The sequence below is a fragment of the Pseudorca crassidens genome, chromosome 7 (assembly GCF_039906515.1).
Source record: "Pseudorca crassidens isolate mPseCra1 chromosome 7, mPseCra1.hap1, whole genome shotgun sequence".
In the NCBI taxonomy this organism is placed as follows: Eukaryota; Metazoa; Chordata; class Mammalia; order Artiodactyla; family Delphinidae; genus Pseudorca; species Pseudorca crassidens.
The window spans coordinates 8,012,130-8,033,069 of record NC_090302.1 but is presented as its reverse complement, the minus strand read 5'-3'; the positions used below and the strand labels follow the sequence as shown (position 1 = coordinate 8,033,069).

General features: G+C 57.5%; 2 protein-coding genes across 2 annotated transcripts in view; both read right to left on the bottom strand.

Annotated features, from left to right (window-relative positions):
- Positions 1-753: 753 nt before the first annotated feature.
- DPM2 (dolichyl-phosphate mannosyltransferase subunit 2, regulatory) lies at positions 754-3,665 on the bottom strand. Its single transcript, XM_067743192.1, has 4 exons — positions 3,514-3,665; positions 3,137-3,226; positions 2,223-2,325; positions 754-1,433 (listed from the first exon to the last, which is right to left on the bottom strand). Exons 1-4 carry the CDS (start codon positions 3,514-3,516, stop codon positions 1,375-1,377), a joined length of 255 nt encoding a protein of 84 aa, XP_067599293.1. The 5' UTR covers positions 3,517-3,665; the 3' UTR covers positions 754-1,374.
- A 2,059-nt stretch (positions 3,666-5,724) lies between these two features.
- EEIG1 (estrogen-induced osteoclastogenesis regulator 1) overlaps positions 5,725-20,940 on the bottom strand; it is a 36,100-nt gene continuing 20,884 nt past the window's right edge. The window contains exons 2-11 of the mRNA XM_067743189.1: positions 18,188-18,308; positions 17,965-17,994; positions 15,227-15,343; positions 13,433-13,479; positions 13,122-13,276; positions 10,927-11,031; positions 10,643-10,838; positions 10,058-10,179; positions 9,893-9,962; positions 5,725-8,504 (exon numbers count right to left, since the gene is read on the bottom strand). Of these exons, the coding sequence (XP_067599290.1) occupies positions 8,459-8,504; positions 9,893-9,962; positions 10,058-10,179; positions 10,643-10,838; positions 10,927-11,031; positions 13,122-13,276; positions 13,433-13,479; positions 15,227-15,343; positions 17,965-17,994; positions 18,188-18,308 (1,009 nt within the window). The 3' untranslated portion in view covers positions 5,725-8,458. The remainder of the gene's footprint in view (positions 8,505-9,892; positions 9,963-10,057; positions 10,180-10,642; positions 10,839-10,926; positions 11,032-13,121; positions 13,277-13,432; positions 13,480-15,226; positions 15,344-17,964; positions 17,995-18,187; positions 18,309-20,940) is intronic.

The window sequence follows — 20,940 nt, the reverse complement described above, 5'->3', positions numbered from 1 at the left end:
ACACTGGGGGACCTTGTTGAAAGGCAGAGGCTGTTCCCTTGAGAGAGATCATCAGACAGGAGGCTCCTGCTATAGCAGTGTGAGAGGACAGGACCCAGAGTCCAGGTGGGCAGCTCTGCCTGGACTGGAAGATGGAAACAGGTAAGGACAGGGCAGGTGCGCCTGCAGTTGGTCTCTCTTCCCTGATGAGGGGGACACCTTTGCTAACCGGAAGAAGAATGAATGTCCAAGGTGTGAGGGGTGGAGGGGAGAGCTGGCTGCCCAGTGGGGCATGGTGGGATGCCAGGGACTAAGGCTCGGGCCTGTGCCGGTTAACCTGAACACAGTGGAACCAGCCCTGCTCTGGCTCATAACAGCCCTCTGCTCAGAGCCACGCTAAGTTGGGCTGCTGGGTACAGGAGACAGATGACAGGCTTGCCTTTTCGGGGACTAGCCTGAGGGTCCGTAAAATACCAGTGCCAGCTGGCTAGGCTGGCACGGGGGAGACCTGGTAGACGCTGATGTGGCGTCTGGCAGATTGCCGTGCCTCCACAGACTCCCCAGCCATCAGCTGCGCCAGGCCAGACCCGTATTGGTCCCGGTCCCGGTCCCTGCTTTATCCTGTGTCCAGCACACAGATGATCCAGGAGGCATCTGAGGCACCAATTGCACAAACCAGGGTCTCCTGACCTGAGACCAACGCAGAGGCCAGCGCCCAGCCCCTCTCCAGCCCCTGAGCGGCCCAGCCCCCTGGTCAGGGATGGCACTGAGACAAACACACCACCACCGTTTATTGTTCAGCTCTCCCCAACAGGCCAGCACTGAGGCTGGGGGGCTGGGCCTCCGTGAGAAGCGGTCAATCCAGGGGCCCCCCGTGTGGCCACCCTAATGGGCTCTGGGGCCTGTCAGGCCTCCCCCTAGGCTTTCCAGGTCCAGAAATCCTTGTGGGGTCTGGGGTATGTCAGACCCGGGAAAGCTGCCTTTGTAGAGGAGCAGGACATGGGGGGAGAGGTCTCGTGACGCCCCAGAACCTGCCAAGTCCAGCAACAGCATGTGACATGAGGGAAACTGAGGCAAGAGTGTAGAAGCCAGAGGAAAAAGCGACAGGGAGTCTGAAAAGTGAGGTGGGGAGGACCGGCGTTTTCCAGGCCCTGAACCTGAAGAGGGTGAGAGCGAGACTTCCAGGGACTCCTCCCTCCTGGCTTCTGGAAGGGTGAGCAGGGGCTCTGGTCAGTCAGGGGTGAGTCCTGAGCAGCTCCATCCCACAAGGGTGTCTGCAGGGTAGCCAGGCTTGAGGGGCCCTCAGTGCCTGGATGGGTCCTCTGGGCCCCCACCCTTGGTCTGCCCTGGAGAAGAAGCAGAGAAGGGGCCGGCAGCCTCATCCGTGCTGGGCCTTCACTGGGCCTTTTTGGTCACCTTCTGATTCTTCAGCATCACGTAGGTGATGAACACGCCTGGAATACACAGACCAGAAAGGTCAGGAAAGAAAGCGCAGGGCTGCTGGGGGCCAGAGCAGGACACAGCATGGGAGAGTGACCCACACAGGGGGCCAAGCACCTACCCAACCACACTCCAGGCCACCTGGTCATCTCCCCAGCTGTTCATCAAGCCACACATCCACCCATTCATTCAAAAAATATCAGCCGGGTGCCTACTACAGGCAATTTGCTGAGTTTAGCGCTTCCAATCCTACAGGGAATAAGATCCACCCAACTATGCATCTACTCACCCAGTCAACCACCTACCCACCCACCTACACACTGACCCACTCAGCATCCATCATCCGCCCATCCCATCATCCAGACACCTGATTGTTGACGCATCCAAACCACTTTCTTGAGCACCGACTCAGTGCCACAGCTTGTGCCGGGGGCTGAGTAAACAGCAATGATAAAGCAACAGTCCATGCCCCTTAAGGACTAGACCCTGGGAGACAGACAGGTGCAGGGATCTTGAACCGGGGTGACCAGCGGGTGAGAGGTGATGGAGGTGTGAGCAGAGTGATGGCGGTGGTGGAGGGAGCAGGAAAAAGGGAGACATCCCACTAGAGTCCAGTGAGCCTGGGGCATCGGGAAGACTGACTTAAAGCCCTGAAGGATGAACCGGGAAACCCCAGGGGATGAGTTGGGGGCAAGGAGCCTCATGGAGACATACGGCCAGTGACAAAGTGTAGCAGCATGTTCAGGGCTGGGAGAGGGTCATGGGGTCCCTCAGACACACTGCCCAGGGTTGGGGGAACTTACCCACAAACAGGAGCAGCAGGAGGCCAGCAGCCAGTGGGATGGCAACGGCATAGGCTTGGGGCAGGAAATACTTGTGGATGACATGCTGACTGTCGATGAACGGCTGGCATCGAGGGCAAAGCTCTGGTGAGCACTCCCCGCCCTGCTCAGCTCCCCAAGCCCAAACATCCCACCTCCTCCATCTCTGGGGCTGACCCCATCAAAGCACTGAGACTGCATTTGCTTTTCTTTAAGATGATGGCATTTGGGGTGCCTTGGTTTGTTCCCTTCCTTCATTTATCTAATAGTTGTGTACTGGGCACTTGCCTGGTGCCTGCCCTAAGCTGGGGCTGGGGACCTGAGAGGGAACAGAAGAAAAAGGACTTGCCCTAAGGCCCCCACAGCTTAGCAGGGGCAAAGGGTACATGTGGAATCCTCGAATGATTCCCAACCTGGGCTCCAAAGTCTTCTTTACTAACATTTTTCTCCAAAGGATACCACGTTCTGCAAGATTTTGCCTTCCAAACACTACACTTTTAAAACAGTAACCAAGACATTTCCCCACAGGGAAAAGAAAAATCCTAAAGACTCTCACAAAATCCACTGGCACCTGTCATGCCCAGGGGCCCGCAGGATAACGAGAAGAACTAGAACTCCCATCAAAGGCAGAGCAAATCAAGGACAGGACTTTACAGTGTAGTGGTTAAGTTTTCCACCTTGGGCCTGAGGCTTCCCCCTGAGCTTCCGCTTCCTCGTGTATAAAATGGGGGACAGCGCTAGCATCTTCCCCATAGTGCTGTTCTGGAGCTTTCGTGAGGTATGCAGGTAAAGCACCCAGCATGGCACCTGTCACATTGCAGCTGCTTAAATGATGTCAGGAGTTGGCCTCAAGATCCCGGGATGGGAGGTGAGAGAGGACGGGGCAGCACACATACCAAGAGAATCACCCAGACGGTGTAATAGGTGAAGATGATCAGGCTAACGGCGACGAGGCCGAGTCCCACCACCTGGTCTGTTCCCGTGGCCTGCAGAAAAGGGAGAACGCAACTGAGGCAGTGATGCTCCATTTAGGTGCACTGAAGAAGGGGGGCGTTGCAGCCTGGTTACGCCCATTCACTCAGCGGACGTATCTGACGTGGAGGACTAGGTCAATTTTAGGCCGAGAGAGACAGCCGGGCCAAGGCCTATCACCCGTACGACGGACCGGCAGGAGAGCGATGCCGGATCCGAGTACTCAAGTCCCAGCTCCTGAGCAGACTCAGGACCCCACCCCCCAGACGCCCCCGTTCCCCGCACTCGGGCCCAAGCTCACCATTTCCCCAGCGCTGCGGGCACTGGAGCAGCAAGCCTCATCCGGTTCCGGATCCGGGCCCTTCTGGCCTTGGGCCGCGGGGTACGCCGGGAGTCGTAGTCCTTAGGCCGGTCCAGGACCACGTCGCCCGAGACAGGCAGGCACTGCCTTCCCTTTGCATATCGGGAAATGTAGTTTCTCAAGGGCATTGTGGGCCGCGTTCCCGAATCTTTAGGGAATGGGACAGAGGGGGGCGGGGGGGGGGAACCCAGTCTAGCTGGCATTTGTGCTCTCAGTCCTGTCGAACTCGCCCGAGAACAAAAGCCCGTCTCTCGATGTCCCAGAGTCCCATAGCCAGAGCGGGATGGGGGTGGGTGGCCGGAAGTCCCATATTTCCGACGGGGAAAATGAGGCTCAGAGAGGGGTGCCCTCTTGTAGGAGATCACAGTCTGAGTCAGTGGTGTAGCCGACTTCAGAACCCGAGGGCACTACTTCCTGGTCCCGAGGCCCTAACTTGTCTGTTGAGGGTAGGGTGCAGAAAAAGTTCACCGACCGGCCTGGGGTGGCAGGAGGGGCTGGCTGGGGCCCCCAGGGATGGGGAGGATTTCGACTGGCTGTGAGAGGGCACCCCCTTACCATGCCAGGCTTCCCTGGCGACCCTTCGGGTGTCCTCTCTTCACTGCATGAATGAGGCTAGGGTGACCCTCCCTTCCTTCACCGTCTGCCTCTCGGGCCCTGGGTGTCCCGCAGCCCAGACAGGTCTTTGGACTGGGCCGGTGTGTAGGCCCCTCCCTAGGCTTGGAGGCCAGATCATCTTCAATGTCTCCTCCAGCTCCGAGGTCCGGAACACTGTCTCCTCACAGCTCATAGGGCTGGCTGCTTCTCCCGCATCAGGTCTCACTGGGATGCCACACATGCCAGGGAGTGACCTTCACAGCTGGGCAGGGTTCCCTCCTCCGTGCTCCATAGCCCCAAGTGTGGCTCCAGGATGACACTTATCACTGCGTTTTAATGTGCTGATTTACTTGTTGATCTGGCCCACGTGACTGTGAGCTCCCTGAGATTAGCATCTGTGGTCACTGCTGTATCCCCAGTGCCCAGAGTGAGGCTTGGCACAAGTAAGAGCTTTGAATCAGTCAACCAGCTTTGAAATTTTGGTGACTTCTGGAATGCTACAGAGGACAGCATGTGGAGACTCCAGGCCTCCTGAGGGGTTGTGTGGAGGCTCTCCGTGTGTTATCTTCACTTGGGGGGCGGGGGCACACAGAGATCAGGTCTGAACCGGGCATGACGTGCTCCTGCTGGCAGCATCTGTCCCCTTGGGTCGTCCAAGCCCATCACAAAGCTGAGAGGGACTTTTTTCCCCCTACCACTTTGTATACTGATTTTTCACTAAGCATTACTGTGTTCCAAAGGAGCAACCTTTTTTTAGCCTACAGCCCAATTCCTTCCCTCTCTATCTCAGGAGAATTTGAGCTCAGCCAGGAGCCACCTTTTCCCTCCCCAGGTGTGCACAGAACAGAGGAAGGGACTGAGAATCAGCCTCCAGGGTTTACAGGGGCCATGAGTGGGCATCAGCACTAAGAAAGGGTGGGGACAATGCGGTGCTGTGGCAGGGACAAGGCCTCGTAGTCTGGTCCCTTCTGGCTTGTCCAAAGCCCTGAGGATTCCTGCCACCTCTGAGTTCATTAAAGGCCCAGGGTGACTTGCCTTTCCCAGAGCCTGGCTAAGTCAGCTCTTCTGAGTCAGGGGCAGAGAGTGAGGGGTGGTCCCGGCCTGGAGACGGTGCTGGCCTGTGGCTTTAGAGAGGCTGGGGAAACGCTCGGCACCTCCCAGTGTCTAGCTCCCTAGGAAGGCCTGTATACCCACTTTCTCATTTGATTCACAACCCCATTTGCAGCTGAGAAAACTGAGGCACAGTTGTTTGTCCTCAGGCATGCCTGTTAGAGGCTACCTGACTCTAGGGAGGTTAGAACTTGGGCTCTGAGGTCAGAGCTGCCACCTCGTAGGTGTGAGACTGGCAGGAAACTGCCCTTCTGGGCATCCGTTTCCTCCCCAGGAATCTGGAGTAATAACTGGTGGTAATTCTGATAACTACAGTCAGGACTTTGAGAACCTGGCCACTGACATCTCCCCCACCCCCAGCATGTCACCTTATACATCCTGCTTCCTTCTGATGCCGTCTGTGACCCCGACTTCAACTCAGTAAAACAAACAAAAGCCAACATGCCATAACAAACAAAAACTGCAACATTTAATTTTTTCCCCCCCAAACCAAGACACTGACACTAGGCTGATTTCCCTTTACAATGTTATTTTCTACAATAGAAGCTGGGACAGAGATACAAACACAGCCCACTGAATCAGGGGGTGGTGGTATAACATTCTGTTAGAAAGGAGGGGTGTTAAAAAAAAAAAAAGACCTCTCCTCCCCCCATCTCGCTGCTCACCTCCCTAAAGAGAGGAAGCCGTGGACATTCTCCGTCCTGGCAGGTCATGCCATGTGGTCAGTTTGTGGGGTGACCAGAAAAAAAAAAAAACAAAAAAAAAAAACCTAAAAATATTGTAGACCTTTATTTCTTTTCTTTAAATCTCCTAGTAAAAACGTTAAACTGTCTTTCAAGAAGATTCCAAACTGGCATTGCATAGACCAATTCCTTTCCAAAAATATCTCTAATATACTCTTTCTATCTCTCTCTATATAGGATTTTAAGTCCAGAGCTGTGGGCACCTAATGGGAATTCACTGAGCTTGAGGGGACCATAGGGCCGAAGAATGAGCTCCCACGTGGGGATGAGGCCAGGGGCTCCAGGCCTCCGGCTCCAGCCAGCATTAATTTGGTTGTGGCCGAATTCTGTTAGTCCAATTACCCTGGCCCAGGGCCTAGCGTGGGAGGGTGTGGCAGGCTCTGTCTCCTTCTGGGGTGACTGTCAAGTTCAGACCTCGCGTAGGGTGGGGCTGGGGTTCCTGGTTTGGGGAATTCTCCCCAACAGCACCAAAGCCAGCTATTTTATGTCTAAAGCCCCAGAACTTTGAATCAGACCCCAAATATACCCTGAATGCATCTCCTCACTGGGCTGAGGTCATGAAGATACAGAAGGGAAGGACAGCATTCCCCCATCTTCTGGGGGTCACTTCAACTGGAGACAGTGCGGCCAGCTCCCTTTTAAAGTGCCAGGTGTCTGTGGGGCAGGAAGGGACCCGCAGAGCTGACCAGAGCCTTCTCCAGCCAGAGCAAATGCTCCGTCCTGCCTCAGCAGGCACCTTCGAACATTCATTTTCTAAAAGTTAGGTAATTAAAAACAACAACAAAAATCCTAGAAATGCTCTGGTCCCAACGCCAGGAGGTTCCAACACCAAGACTCCAATTCTTGCCAGTGGGGCAGAAGGGCAAGGACCCCTCCCAGCCTGGGGAGGAGACACCCCCATCTGCCCCCACCCAGATCCCCAGCCCTGCTGGGACCCAGCCAGCGGGTAGGGAGAGAACAGAACCACCTCCCCTCACCTGGGGGAGGAGAAGATACCAAACTGTGAACTCTAAAAACGAAAAGAAAAAGAAAGGAAGGAAGGAAAGAAGGAAAAAAGGGGAAAAAAAGAGGCAAGAAAAGGAAAAAGGTATAGGGCTAAGTAAACACCAGCCTGCTGGGTTTATACAAAATGAGTGAAATTTAAGAGCGGCAGGGGGTCTGTCCAGGGACTGGCTGGCAGTCAGAACCCACCTTCAAGCAAGTAACGAGGACTAGGACGGGAAAGTGCTGAGAGCAGAGGATTTAGGGAGGGGGGCGGGGCCAGACTGCCCCCCACTGGGAAAACCCCATTAATGGACCCCACCTCGCCCTTGCCCAGAGAGGGGATGCTTTCAGAGGATGGCTGAGGCTTTTCTGGCCAGGAAGCCAGCTCCAGGCCAGTCCAGTCACAGCCCACCTGCCTCTCCAGCACTGGCCCCGGCCTGGGCCAGCTGACCCTGAGGGAGAGAAAGGGCGCTTTGCCTGCCAAGCCCAGCCCAGCCAGGCCACTGACCTCCAAGGGCTTGGGAGGCACCTGCCCTGGCTTCCTACTGGAAGCCAGCTGCTCAGGACCCAGTCCCGGGCAGAGGGGAACCACCGTCCGCGCTCAGACCTTTCTCAGCATGGGGCTCGGCCTGAGCTGGAGTTAACTGGAGTGGGGAGGGGCAGTGCCACGTTCCAGCCGGGCTGCTAGGGCTGGGCTGCTGACTGCACAGCAGGCAGCGCCCAGGAATCCTTGGGAAGGGCTCAGAGCACAGGCAGGTGAGGGCCAGGGCGCTGTGCTGGAGACAAGCGTGTGCAAAGTGCAGGCTGCCAGGGCAGCAGGAGAACATTCGTTGCAGGGGGAGGTGGGGTCTCAATCTGGAGTGTGGGTGGGGTTTGAGGTCTTGGTTCCCAGGAGGAGGCCGCCAGCAGGTCCCCCGGGACACAGGGAAGGGACAGCTGAAGCACTGAGCAGTCAGAGGGCCATGGTGGCAGGATTCCAGGGGTGGACTGGCCCCCCAAGGGCAAGGGAACAATGGAGCAAGGCCCTGCCAGGGCCACTGGCTGGGCCAGTGCTCCTGGAGTGAGCAGGGACACAGAACAAGAGGCCCCTCAGCCACAAGCATCCTTGCATGTGCAGGAGCTGCTGCATGTCCTCGCCGAGGGGCCAGGTGGGTGTCCAGAGGGGCAGTCCCCGCCGCGTTTGTCTGGCCCACCTGCTTCACGGGCCCATGTGTCCAGCCCTCTAGTGGTTCAGAGGAGAATATTCACAGTGGTGCCCGGGGCCCTGGCGGACCATGAGCGTCCCAGCAATGATGGGAGGTCAATGGAATGATGCTTTGGGGCTGGAGTGCATGGAGCAGGCACAGATGAAATGCGGCACGGATGGTGATCCGAAGGGGAAGGTCCCTTGTGGAATGACTTGGGTCTGGACGCCTGTGAAGGCAGGGTCCTTCTCCAGCCTGGACGCCTGCTCCTCAATGGCTTTCAATCACGACTGGCTCATAGACCCCAGAGGAGACCCTGCGGGGAGAGACAGGTCAGCTTGTCATCCTTGATGGTCCTCTGCGCCAGGTCCTTTGGGCCAGGCCCTTGGGAGTGCTTCACAAGCAGGCCCCATTTTGCAGAGAAAGAAACTGAGGCTCAGAGAAGTTGAATCACTTGCCCAGGGCAACACAGATGTTAAGTACCGGAGTCTGTAGGAGTGCAGAGCTGGCACAGACCATGCCCCAAGCCCTCCTGAGCACCGGCAGCTCTCACGCTGGGGTGTGCTGCGCCCATCCTCACGACAACTCTGGCAGGGAGGGCCTGCAGCTAGCCCCACTTGACAGGTGAAGAAACAGAAGCTCAGAGGGATTACGAGCCTTGCTAAAAGCGCAGTAGAAGGTTGGGCAGCTTGATCGGCCTTTCTCCCCACTGAGGGAGGCCAGGGCCACCCCTGGGATTGTGGACATTCAGGGCTCAGCATACAGCTCTGCAATGATCTTGCTGCCAAATAGATCGGTTCTTCCCGTCCTGCATCTCAGTTTCCTCATTCTCAGAGGGGGCTAGAGAGGGATGTCACAAAGCCCCAAGGAGGTGCCCTCTGTTTCCTTCTTGCCCACCCCACCCGGGGCAGCTGAGGCGACCATGGAAAGATGGCAGTTGCAATATCAAGCCTCAGCCAGTAGGGGTCAGCAGAGCAGCACCAGAGGGCAGGTCTGGAGACCCTGCATGGCCCAGCAAAGACCCCTTGGAGATGGGGCCCACAGGAACCAGGGGAAAAGGCTTCAGCACAGCCCCGCAGGTGGGAATCTCTACCACTCATTCATTCATTCATTCATTCATTCATTCAGTGAGCCAGGCACACAGCAAGCATGCTGTAAGTGAACGATCATGGGAGGGCACTCTAAAACTGTAGAGTTCAAGTCCAAGTTTGACCCTACCACCTCCTCGTCTCAACACCATGCAGCAGAAATCTGTGTTGCTCACTGCCGTAGCCCCGGCACCTAGGGATAGCTCAGTACCTGGTGTGTAGCTGGTGTGCAATAAATATTTGTTCAATAAATAAACGAGTCATCATCATCATTTTTTTAGGAGTTCCCAGATCCAGGAGGAAGGGAAAGAAAAGTAGAATCCAAAGTAAAGATGTATTAAGCCCCTGCTATGTGCCAAGCCTTGTGCTTGTACCAAGCTTCCTCAGAACCCCCAAAACCAAACCCAGGGCCTTTGTCCCAGGTTTCCAGGTAAGGTGGTGTGGTCCACATCATTTGACAGATGGGAAACTGAGGCTCAGAGAGAAGTGACTGGTTCAAGGTCACACTGACAAGAGCGGGCATTCAAAGCTAGGTCAGTGGGCTGCAGAGGCCATATCCTCTCACCACTATGCCCCAGAGCCACACTCGTGACCCACCCAGAACCTTCAGCCCTACCTGTTGGCCAGCTGGATGCCACTCAGGGTGGTGGAGCCATCGCGGCTCACGAACAGCCGGAGGTTGCTGTCTGTGGGGACACAGGGAAGGATGGGGGCTGAGCGGAGCGGCGCCGCCAGGGAGCCCCTGGGCATCGTCCCTGGCCCGCCGGCGCGGGCAGCTCACCCTCAGTATTGCTGCCGTCCGTGAAGTCCTGGCTCTGCATGATCTTCTCCACGATGTCATCAGCGTCGATCCGCGTGTCATCCACCCAGGTCGGGTGGCTCTCCACGGAGTCCTTCTTCCTCCTGGGGCGGGGCGGGGCAGAGTCACAACAGTCAGGGCAGCAACAGGCACGACGACGACAGGACCAAGCACCTGCAGCACTCAGGATGCTCAAAGTGCACGTGAGAGCTGTTCCAGACTGTATTCATTTAACCCTCACGTCAAACCCTACGTGCAGATGCTGCTACGACCTGGCTTTACAGAGGAGGCCACGGAGGCCTTGAGAGGTTAAGTACCAGCCTCTGAGAGGCAGCAGAGCAAGGGAGCAGGCGGGGACAGAGGGGACACTAAACCGCACGCAGCAACCGCTCACTGAGCATGCGTGCCAGGCCGGGCGCCGCGCCTGTGAGCATCAGCTGGTTGAATAGCCACGCCCACACCACTGCGGCAGGGGCCCCCTTGTCCCCCTGTTATAGGTAGAGAAGCAGAGGTTCAGGGAGCCACCGGCGGGGTCTGCTCTCCAGGAGCACGTATGGTGAGACTTACCGAAACGAGCGGTCCGACAGATGTGGGGGCCGGGGTGGCCGCGGTGGCTTCTCGGGGGGCCGGTGCTCACGCTCGCTGCCCTCGGGACCCTCCACAGCTATGCTGAGGCCGCCCGAGGCGCTGCTGCTGGTGGACGTGTTCCGGCGGTGCGTCAGGTCCGAGAGGCTGGAGGAGCGCGAGTGCTCGGTGCTGTAGCCTGGGGGGCGGTCGGGGACGCTGATTACCGGGAGCCGGGGGCCGGGGAAGGTGGAAGGCCAAGGGCAAGGGGCCAGGCGGGCACTCACCAGAGATCTTGGACTGCTGGCTGGCGTAGCTGGAGTTGCGGGAGTGGCCGGAGTGGAACACCTCCTCGGGGCTGGAGAGGTTCTGGTCCGGCTCCTCTGGCACCCCTGGAAGCCGGGTAGGGGCAGGGGTTACCAGTGTGCCCGCCCTCGCCCTTGCTCCTCCTCTCACTGAGTGTGGGTGGGGGGGTGGGGGGGGGGGAGAGCACATTATGTATTTCCATTTAAGAGACTGAAAAGCTGAGGTCCAGGGAAGCAGCAACCTGCCCTGGGCTGCAGGTCACCACTCGAACGGGCCATGCGTTCATTCCACAAATATCTGTTGGGGACGTCCTCCACGCTGGGCGCTCTACCGGGTGCTGGGAACAGGAGACGTGGTGTCACAGGCACCAGTGGTGGGAAAGAAGTATGTTGAACAAAAATGACCCACGATTAACCACAACTGGCTAATGGCGCAGAGTAGGGAGCGTATCGGGGAGGGGGGGGGGTCTGACCCAGTCTGGAATCAGGGAAGGCTTCTCTGAGGAGGTGGCCTTAATGCGAAACCTTCAGGATGCGTGGAAGGGAGCAAGCCAGAAGGAAGCAGCATCAGGGGAAGGGCCTTCTAGACAGAGGGAACGGCATAAGCAAAGGCCCTGAGGCTTGAATGGGCTTGGGTCTGTGTAGCTGGAGTGGAGTAAATAAGGGGGTGCAGAAGGCGGGGAACACACTTTCAGGCAGTGACAGCAGGAGATTCCAGGGAACCAGGCAGGGTCTGCCCAGCGCTCCATGAGTAACCCCCCCCGCAACCCACACAGGAAGCAAGGACTCATCCATCCTCTCTTCGGAGATGAGCACACCCAGGCCATAGGCTGGACCCCAGGCCTGCCTGTGTCCCCACCCAAAGCCACATGGCTTTTCAAGTCAGCAGGTTCTCCGCATCTGAGGGGTTGCAGAAGAGGGAGAGAGAGAGGCAGAAAACCAGCTATAGAGGCCTGTGGGGGCTCAAATCCCACCCCCCGTGGGAGAGGCACCTCTTCTACTTTGCACAAAAGGCCCCATATTTGCTGGAGTGGCCTGGTCCCCAGATTTCTCCTCTGGGGACCCCCACCCTGAAGCTGGAGAGAGCAATGGAGCTGGTGAGCCCCCATTCCTGCATGCAGCCCCCAGCTCTGGGCCACACTAGGCTGGGTGTGCAGGAAAAACGGGAGTGGAGGGAAGCTGGCCCTTGGGGTCAGAGGGTCCCTCACTGCTCCCATCCCCTGGGGGCAGAATCACCCAGCAAACAGGGCCTGAGGCCCTGTACCCTAATTGCTCTTGCGGCACCAATCAGGGCCGCCGCGTGCCGCCTTGCTTACTGATCAGCTAAGGGGCAGTCCTCCTCCCAGCCCTGAGCTCACCCCCAGGGAAGGGGTGCAGAGGCCAAGGCTCATACCCGGAGGGGCCTGCTTCACCCCGCACAGCACCCAGGGTTGGGGGGTGGTGCAGGCAGGAGCCTTCTCTCCTGGTATCACCTCCCCCTCTTAATTGCCACACTGATTCCTCTGGGGATTCAAGCTCATTTGCATTTTTCATAATATTAGTAATAATGATAATTTAACAAAACACGTGCTGGGAAATAGAGGACACACTACGGGCCAGGCAAGGCGCGCACGTACGTTTGCTCAGTTCATCCCCAGAGCAACCCAAGATGTGATTGCTACTGCTGATCCCATTTTGCAGAGGAGGACGCTGAGACCTGGAGAGGCAAAACGGCCAGTCAAGGTCACGCAGCCAGTCGCAGAGCAGGAGCTCACAGGACATCCCTCTGCCAGGAACACTGCACACTACACCCCAGAGTCAGCTCAAATGACACCCCTTCAGGGAGCTTTCCCCGGTCGTCCCCAGGCGGACACCTTCTGTGTCTCTCTGACACCTCTCGTCACAGCTGTAGGTGGACATGCATCTGACATATTTATTGTCTCATTGACACCTGTCTCTCCTGCTAGGCCAGGGACCCGGTTAGTCTCGGTCCAGGGCGCTGCTGTGGTCCTGGGGCCACGCACAGAGCCCAGATCACAGGGGGGGCTCAGACGCCTGCCTAATGGAAGCGTGGGTGGGTACACGCCATCCCACTAGCCTTCCCTTCTCAGCAAGCATCCCCCTTGGGACCTAGCGATATGGGGAGGTAAAAGCCTTCGGCCGTGGGAGGGGTAGGGAGGGCAGGTGAGGAACAGTACCTGAGCTGAGGATGGTGGGCCGCGCCTTGGGTGGCCGGGACCCTGTCAGGGAGTTGGTGCCACTGCCACCGCTGCTGGTCCCGCCACCCTTACACGTCAGCTGCAGGGAGGAATCCTGGCCTGGGATGGAGATGGACTTGGCAGTGGACGGCGGCCTTGGGAAGACAGATGGGTGTGACCGGAGTGCCCCACTTTGGGGTTGGAGAAGACAGGGGAACCCAAGAGCCTGGGGGAGGGGACAGTCCCTTGTCCCCCCTCCCCGTGTCCAGGACAGAGCCCCCACCACTCCGGCGCCCTGTACCAGCACTCACGTCTTGAAGCAGGGGTCTCCAGAGAGCAGGAACATTCCAATGGTGACCTGTGCAAAAGCCGGAGGAATCAGCCACGCCCCATCCACCCCCCCACCCAGGCGCCCGGCCTCCCTGTGGCCTCCCTGCTCTGGCTTCAGATGCGCTTGGACTCTGATCCTATCTCTGTCCCTTGCTGGCCCTGGCGAAGCCACCAAACTTCAGTGAAGCCCAGTTTCCTCGTGCAGAGGACAAAACTGATCCTAACGCCTACCTCGTGGAATAGTGGAGAGGATGCTGGGCACCTGGCCCGGGGTGAGTGAGGAGGGAATGTCAGCTACTGTCATTGCAAAACCACAAACAGACTGTGAGGCCCTCAAGGGAGGAGCCGCAGACACTCTCTATCCTCTGCGCCCCTCGCAGCCCTCAGAGCAGGTGAGCAGGTGGGAGGGAAGCTCTCGATGCCTACGCGGTGGGGAGGGGTTCACAGATTCCAACACAGAGGGCAGGGGCTTGTGAAAGCTTGTTGAATAAAGTAAAGCAAGAAGCCATTAGAAATGTAACATCCACTCGGGCAAAGATTTTGGCAATGGTCTAAACAGGGCAAGGTTTGGGTCCCCAGATCTGGGCTGGGGCGGAGCGACAGGCAGAGGGGTGATGGGGTGGGAAAGAGGTGCCCAGATCACAGGGACACCTCTGACAAAAAAAATGTTGACCGCTGGGGTGAGGCTTTGTTTTTAATGGATTGTTTCATTTGGCCATGATAGCAACCTACAAAGTACGTGATGGCCCCAAGCTGTAGACGAGGGAACTGAGACTCAGACCCAGGGGAAGGGACTGCTCAAGGCCCTGCAGACAGGATGTGGGGGAGATGCCCTTGAACTGGAGGCCACCTGCCCCTGGGGCCTTGATCTGGCCTGAGGATGCACTGGGCCACTGGGGCAAGGCTGAAAGGGCTTGGCTCTCACAACAACTAGCCTGGACCTTTTCAGGTGCCTCTGGTTTCTTTGGCAAAAGGCCCAGGACGCCCCAGAGCCCTTGCCTGCCACCTCTTGCCCAGCTCTGCCAGGCATAACACGCTCCCGCTGGGCCGCTCGCAGAGGTGTGGTTACAACAAGACTGTTTTCTCAGCCAGGTGGAAGGGTGTGGGGACGAGGAAGAGAGGCATGCTGGCAGTGGATGCCCAGATATCTCTGTCCCAAGAGGCCAAAGAGGCAGCTGCCTGGGGGGAGGGTGATGCCCCGGCTGGAAGCCTTCCCGTGGCTGGGCCCTCTGAGCAGCTGCCCGGCTCTGCCAGGTCCGGGGATGGCAGTCCATCTGCTCACTGATGCTCTGGGAGCTCAGGCTGCCTCATAACGTGTGGGCAGTGGTTAGGAGCTGGACCGCAGGCTCAAGTGGCAGCTCTGCTTGTGACCCAGGCGGATGATCTAACCTCTGCGCCTCAGCCGCCTGCGGTGCAAATCTGGGGCCAATAATAGACACCACACCCCACGGGGCTGTTGTCAGAAACCACGAGATAACGGGTGGTAAGCACTCAGCCACGCTGAGCTCACCAAAAGTGCTCACCAAGGCGTTAAAGAGACTATTGGGTCCACCCCTGACCCTGATTATATATGGGGAAACTGAGGCCAGTGCCTGAGTCAGGCCTTCGATGGTGCTTTCCTGACCCCAGGGCCCACGTCTTTCCCAGTGTCTCTCACTGCCTGTCTGGGGTGAGAACCTGTATTCTTAACAACCGTTCAGGGGACTCTGACAAGGAGCACGTTTGCCCCCGCCCCTTGGTGGGAGGGGGTGGATGGGGCAGCAGAGCCCTGGTACCTTGAGGATGGAGTTGTCCTGTCGGGTGTTCTTCGTGTCGTATCCCTCCAGCAGGCAGCAGCGCACTGTGGAGCCCGAGCCTGCAAACTCCGCCAGGTTCAAGTCGGCAAAGCCCAGCTGTGGGGACAGAGGAGAGGGTGGGAGGCTGAGGGGAGTGCGGGCGCATGGCTGGCAGCCCAAGGGTTAGCTTGGCAAGGTGGGATGGGGAGGGGAGGCAGAGCCCTCGGGCCCGCCCCACGGCCCAGAATGACTGTTGCATAACCGGCACCCAAGGACAGAGGCCCGGGCTGGCGGCTCCAACGTGGCAAAGCCAGGAGCTCACATCCCTGAGCTGCACAAAGCACCCTTTGTGCCGTGTCCCAGCGTGCACCAGGGCAGCGCCCGAGATGAAAGGACATTGTTGTCTGTGACACAGACGCATTGTTCCCTGGGAAACAAGGCCGTGCTGTGGGAGCCACCAGGCCAGCGGACAGGAGGGGAGGGAAGGCCCGTGGGAACTTGGCGTTGGGCTGCAAGCGTGGAGGGCACTGCAGGGTGAGCAGGAGACCCTGGCGGGAGCTGGAGTGAGGGGCTGGTGGGAACTCCCAGCTGCTCCTGCGATGCAGAAGGGAGCAAGGGATGCGGAGGGAAGCGAGAAAGTGTGAGAACATGGTGTATGAGCTGAGAAGGCCTCCTGGGTGGAAGCCAAGTCTGCCAGACCTGGAGGCTGAGGTTGGGGGGATGCTGGGCTTGGCGACCTGGAAGACGAACCAAGCCAATCAGGGACATTTATTGAGCACCTGCTGCATGCAAGTCTCTACTGCAGAGCTTAGGGCACATGCTTCAGACAAGGAAACTAAGGTTCAGAGCGGGGAAGTGACTTGCTCAGGGGCTCACACACCTTAACTGGCAGAGCCAGAGCTGACATTAGGCCTGATCAGCGTCAAGCCTCACCACCTTTCTGGGCCTCAGCTTCCTCCTCTGATTAAGGGGAGCTGAGCCTGTGGTGGAGGTTTGATTAAAGAACGGAAGGGAAGGGCCTGGCAGGTCTGACATGTGACATAGCAGGTGTGTGGGGGGAGGGGGAGGAGGTGGGACTTCCGGCTGTTGGCTGGCAGTTTCTCTCCTGGCTGTCCTTCACCCACATGCATCAACAGGAGGAGAAATCTCCACTCCGGAAGCATCTTCCACAGCCCGGTTCTAGCCACCCTGCCCTCTGCTTCTGGAGAGGGCATCAGCGCCCCGGCCAAGACGGAGTACAAGGCCTGGTCCACTGAGCTTCCTGGGCTCTGGTCGGTGGGAAGGAACACGCCCTGCGCAGCACCTCCCTCGGGCTCTCCACGCAGAGTGAGGTGAGGCAGAGGCATGTCCCCTCTGGACTGACTGAGCCCATCCCCTGCTGCCGGGCGCCTCCCCAGGCCGCAGAGGGTGGGCGAGAGTCCCCACGAGAAGGGGGCTTAGGGCAGAGCTGACTCAAAGCCAGAGGTAACCCTTCCAGAGCCGTCTTCCCCCACCTTCCCCAGTGGAAAAGGTTTTAATGCGTAGGCCTGAACTGTCTGTGGGCACAGGGAAAGCCCGGCAACCACACAGATGTGCAACAGCGGGGCCTGGCCGAGCCCTCTTCACCCAGCCAAACGATGGGCCCCGCCGCTGTTAGACAGCAAAAGGAAATTTGTGATGACAGAAAAACATGCCCATGATGTATTGGTAAGTAAAAAACCAAGTTGCAGAATCTGTTTAGAACAAGTCCCTCTTGTGAATTTAAATATCATATCACCTGCATGTGTGCAAGTACACACATAGGGTGAGCCTTGTATGATCCTCTAAGCCATATGCACACGTTTTATTCAAGGCTCTGGACATATATTTCATGCATTTTTTTTTTTCTTAAAAGGTCTGGAGGGCTTCCCTGGTGGCGCAGTGGTTGAGAGTCCGCCTGCCGATGCAGGGGACACGGGTTCATGCCCCGGTCCGGGAAGATCCCACATGCCGCGGAGCAGCTGGGCCCGTGAGCCATGGCCGCTGGACCTGCGCGTCCGGAGCCTGTGCTCCGCAACGGGAGAGACCACAACAGTGAGAGGCCGCGTACCACAAAAAAAAAAAAAGGTCTGGAAAGACCCTAACAAATCAAAATGGTGGAGTCTGAGGAGGAGGCCTAGAGAGAACTAGGGTGGAAACCACCCTTTCACTCTGAAAACCTCTGTCCCATTTGTGCTGCAACAAACATCCACTGCCTTTATGTTAAGTGAAAAGACTATCAATAAAGATATTTCAAAAAAATAGGGACTTCCCTGGTGGTGTAGAGGTTAAGAATCCGCCTGCCAATGAAGGGGACACGGGTTCGAGCCCCGGTCCGGGAAGATCCCACATGCCGAGGAGCAACTAAGCCTGTGCACCACAACTACTGAGCCTGCCCTCTAGAGCCCATGAGCCACAGCTCCTGAGCCCGCGCGCCTACAGCCCGTGCTCCGCAACAAGAGAAGCCACCGCAACGAGAAGCCTGCGCACCGCAACGAAGAGTAGCCCCCGCTCACCGCAACGAAAGAATGCCCGCGTGCAGCAACGAAGACCCAACACAGCCAAAAATAAATTAAAAAAAAAAAAGATATTTCAAAAAAATAATACATCTCATGGAGGGCACGGCGTCTTCTGTTTGGGGCAAGAGACGCGGCTGGAGGTTAGTCTAGGAGCTTCTCTCATGCCTGTCCCATCCACCCATCCCGTCCCACCCCGCCGCCCCTTCACATGGCCCCGCTTACCTTGGAGTAAGCCTTCCCACCTTTCAGCTCCTGCATGGGAAACAGACAAAGGCAGCAGGATGACTAGGGGATCCCAGGGACCTCATGGGTCTCCCCAGTCCACCCCATCCCCCAATCTGACTCCCAGGGAAGGGGGACAAGAAAAGGGGTTGACTGGCTCACTCAGGGCATGGGCCTAAAGCCAGCAGCCCAGTGGCCCTACCAGCGCCCCCTGGCCTCTCACCTTGCGCACCGACACACGGAAGATGCAGGGGTCCAGCAGGCCGGTGGCCGGGTTGGCACTCATCTTACACACGAAGGTGAACCTCTTCCGCCACCGCACACAGTTCTCTTGCACCTCCTCCCTGCAGGTCAGAGGGACAGTGAGTGCAAGGGTGCAGGGTCCACTTTTAGGGACGTGAGGGCCCTGCTACCTTTGGGACGGGGAGGGAAACTCTCACTTTTCACTTTGTATCACAAAGTGACTGTATTTTCATAACAAGAATCTGCTTGTGTACGTGTTATAAAAAAAACAACAAAAAATAAAAAATGAAAAAACACAAGGCGAGGGTGAGATCAGGCTGGGGGCAGCTGTCTGTTTCCAGCACTGCCTGTCTCACCCCCAACCTTGCTCTGGGGTCTCGGGTAGCTCCTTCGTCTGCCATTACCTCCCTCCAGCTGGACGGCCACTGGCCATCTCAAGTGAGCCTCACAACGGTGCTCCCAGGATGGACTCCCGGCCCTTTTTACAGATGAAGAAACTGAGGCTAGATAAACTGCCCAGTCCTGCCCAGCCAGGAAACAGCTGGCCCTCAGCCCAGTGCCGCCGGGCTCCAGAGCCCCCTTCTTCACCAGCAATAATAACAATGATAATAATAACAACAACAACAACAGCTAACGCTCATACGGTACTTCTGTGCGCCAGGCACCACCCAAAGCACTTCACAAAACCAGCTGCCACAGGAGCCTTCTCCAAGTGCTGGCGATCCAAGGTCACGCACCGTCTGGGGCAGCTGCTACCCGTAGTCCAAGCCCACGTTCAAAGAAACCGGGAGCTCTAGGGCTAAGACCCCAGCCCGAGGCCCACCACTGGCAGAGCAGAACAGGGACTTGAACCCAGGCAGCCTGGCTCTGGTGCCACATGCTCAGCCCTCCCCGCTGGGTCAGGGCAGGGTCGGGGAGGGGGTGCTGGCTTTCCAGCCCCTGGAGCGCCTCCTGGACCTGAGGAGCACGACCAAGCCCACCAATTCAGCAGCCCCCCCGCACTGGGGAGGCGCCCTGTGCCCTGGGGGTGAGTGGGAGCCAGTGCGAGCAGTCCACCGAGCCTCTCCAGCTGCCACAGGGGTCGGTGGGCCCCGGGGGTGGCAGCGGCACATGGTGGAAATGAGCCCCCCTGCCACGGCAGGACGCGCTCAGGAAGGGAGGGGCAGGCGTACAAGACATGATCTCCAGCCTCATCCCACCTAACAGGAACGGCGAGTGGACAGCTGAGGAAGTGACCGCTCCACACCCTGGAGACCGGAGGGGCTCGGGTTAATGGCCAGACGGGGGCCGGTGGGCGGAGGGTCAGCACAGGTTGAGCATCTCCTGAACACGGGCTGGCCTCCTTCTCACGGCAACCCTGGAAGGAGACTCTGTGCCACCCCTTCTACAGCTGAGGGCACTGAGGCTCCCGGAGACCACCCAAGGTCACACCCCCAGGGATGGACGAAGCAGGATCTGAACTCAGGACGGTCCAACTGCAGAGTCAGAGCGCTCAGCCATCACCGTGGTTCACGCGTCAGGGGCTCGGGAAAGCCTGGCAGACAGAACCCCCTGGGGTTGTGGAGCCAGCAGCGCCCTGATCTGCACCCGAGGCGTCTACCCATGTCTCTGAGTCCCAAGTATGTGCCAGGTGCTGGATGCTGTGGTGGACTTGATTCACAGACTGACATCTGACAGTCACCCCACTGATGACTCAGTGTCACCAGGACAGGGTGGGAGAAGGGGTGAGTCAGGGAAGGTGACTGGCTGCAGGGAGGTGGCATTCAGGCTCAGACCCGAATGAAGAGGGGGGAGTAGCAAGCGGGGGAGACGGTTCCTGGCAGAGGGGATCGCATGAGTGAGGAACAAACATACTCTTGGTTTCTCAGCCGATGAAAGCGCCGGAGCCAAGCCTCTATGAGGAGCTCCCTCCTAGCCCCACAAGTCTTTGAGGATGGGACCAAGGCTTCCCCATATCCTGCCAGGGCTGTGACAAGAAGCAACAGGACTCCGTCGGGCAGACCTGGGCTCGCAGCCTCACGCTCACTGTGCAACTTGGGCTGGGGCCAATCACCAAAATGCTCTGACCTTGTTAGGAAGGTGAGCTCCAGCAACCCCCGCAGACTGGGGACAAACAGAAAAGGTCAGGGCTAGAGATGAGGGGGAGGAAGAGAGAGCTCCCAACCCGCCAGTGGACATGGGCAGGGACCCTCAAGAAGCAGGTGCCAAAGGAGGAGTGGGAACGCTGGGCTGGAGCATCATCTGACCCAGCCTCATTCATTCATTCAAATAATTGAGCACCAGTCGTGTGCCAGTCCCTGTTCTATGCACTGGGGCCACAGCAATGACTAGCTTACATTTTGCTGGGAGTGGGAAGGAAGAACGAAAACTACCTCTTTTGGCAGATGACTTAATCTTGTATGTAGAAAATCCTAAGGAATCCAGTAAAAAAACTATTAGAATACATGAGTTCAGCCAGGTTGCACTATACAAAAATCAGTTATTTCTACATACAGTACTAGTGAACATCCACAATGAAATGAAGAAAACAATTTCATTTACAATAGTATCAAAAAGAATAAATTTAACAAAAGAAGTACAAAACGTATACTCTGGAAAACTACAAACTACATTGCTGAAAGAAATTCAAGAAGATCTAAATAAATGGAAAGACATCCCACAGTCGTGGACTGAAATATTTAATATTGTTAAAATGATAATACTCCCGGGCTTCCCCGGTGGCGCAGTGGTTAA

Coding starts and splice junctions, on each gene's coding strand:
- DPM2 (XM_067743192.1), bottom strand. Junction 2,326..3,136: donor CCGTCTGGGTGATTCTCTTG/GTATGTGTGCTG, acceptor CCTCGATGCCAG/CCGTTCATCGACAGTCAGCA. Junction 1,434..2,222: donor CCTGCTGCTCCTGTTTGTGG/GTAAGTTCCCCC, acceptor TGTGTATTCCAG/GCGTGTTCATCACCTACGTG.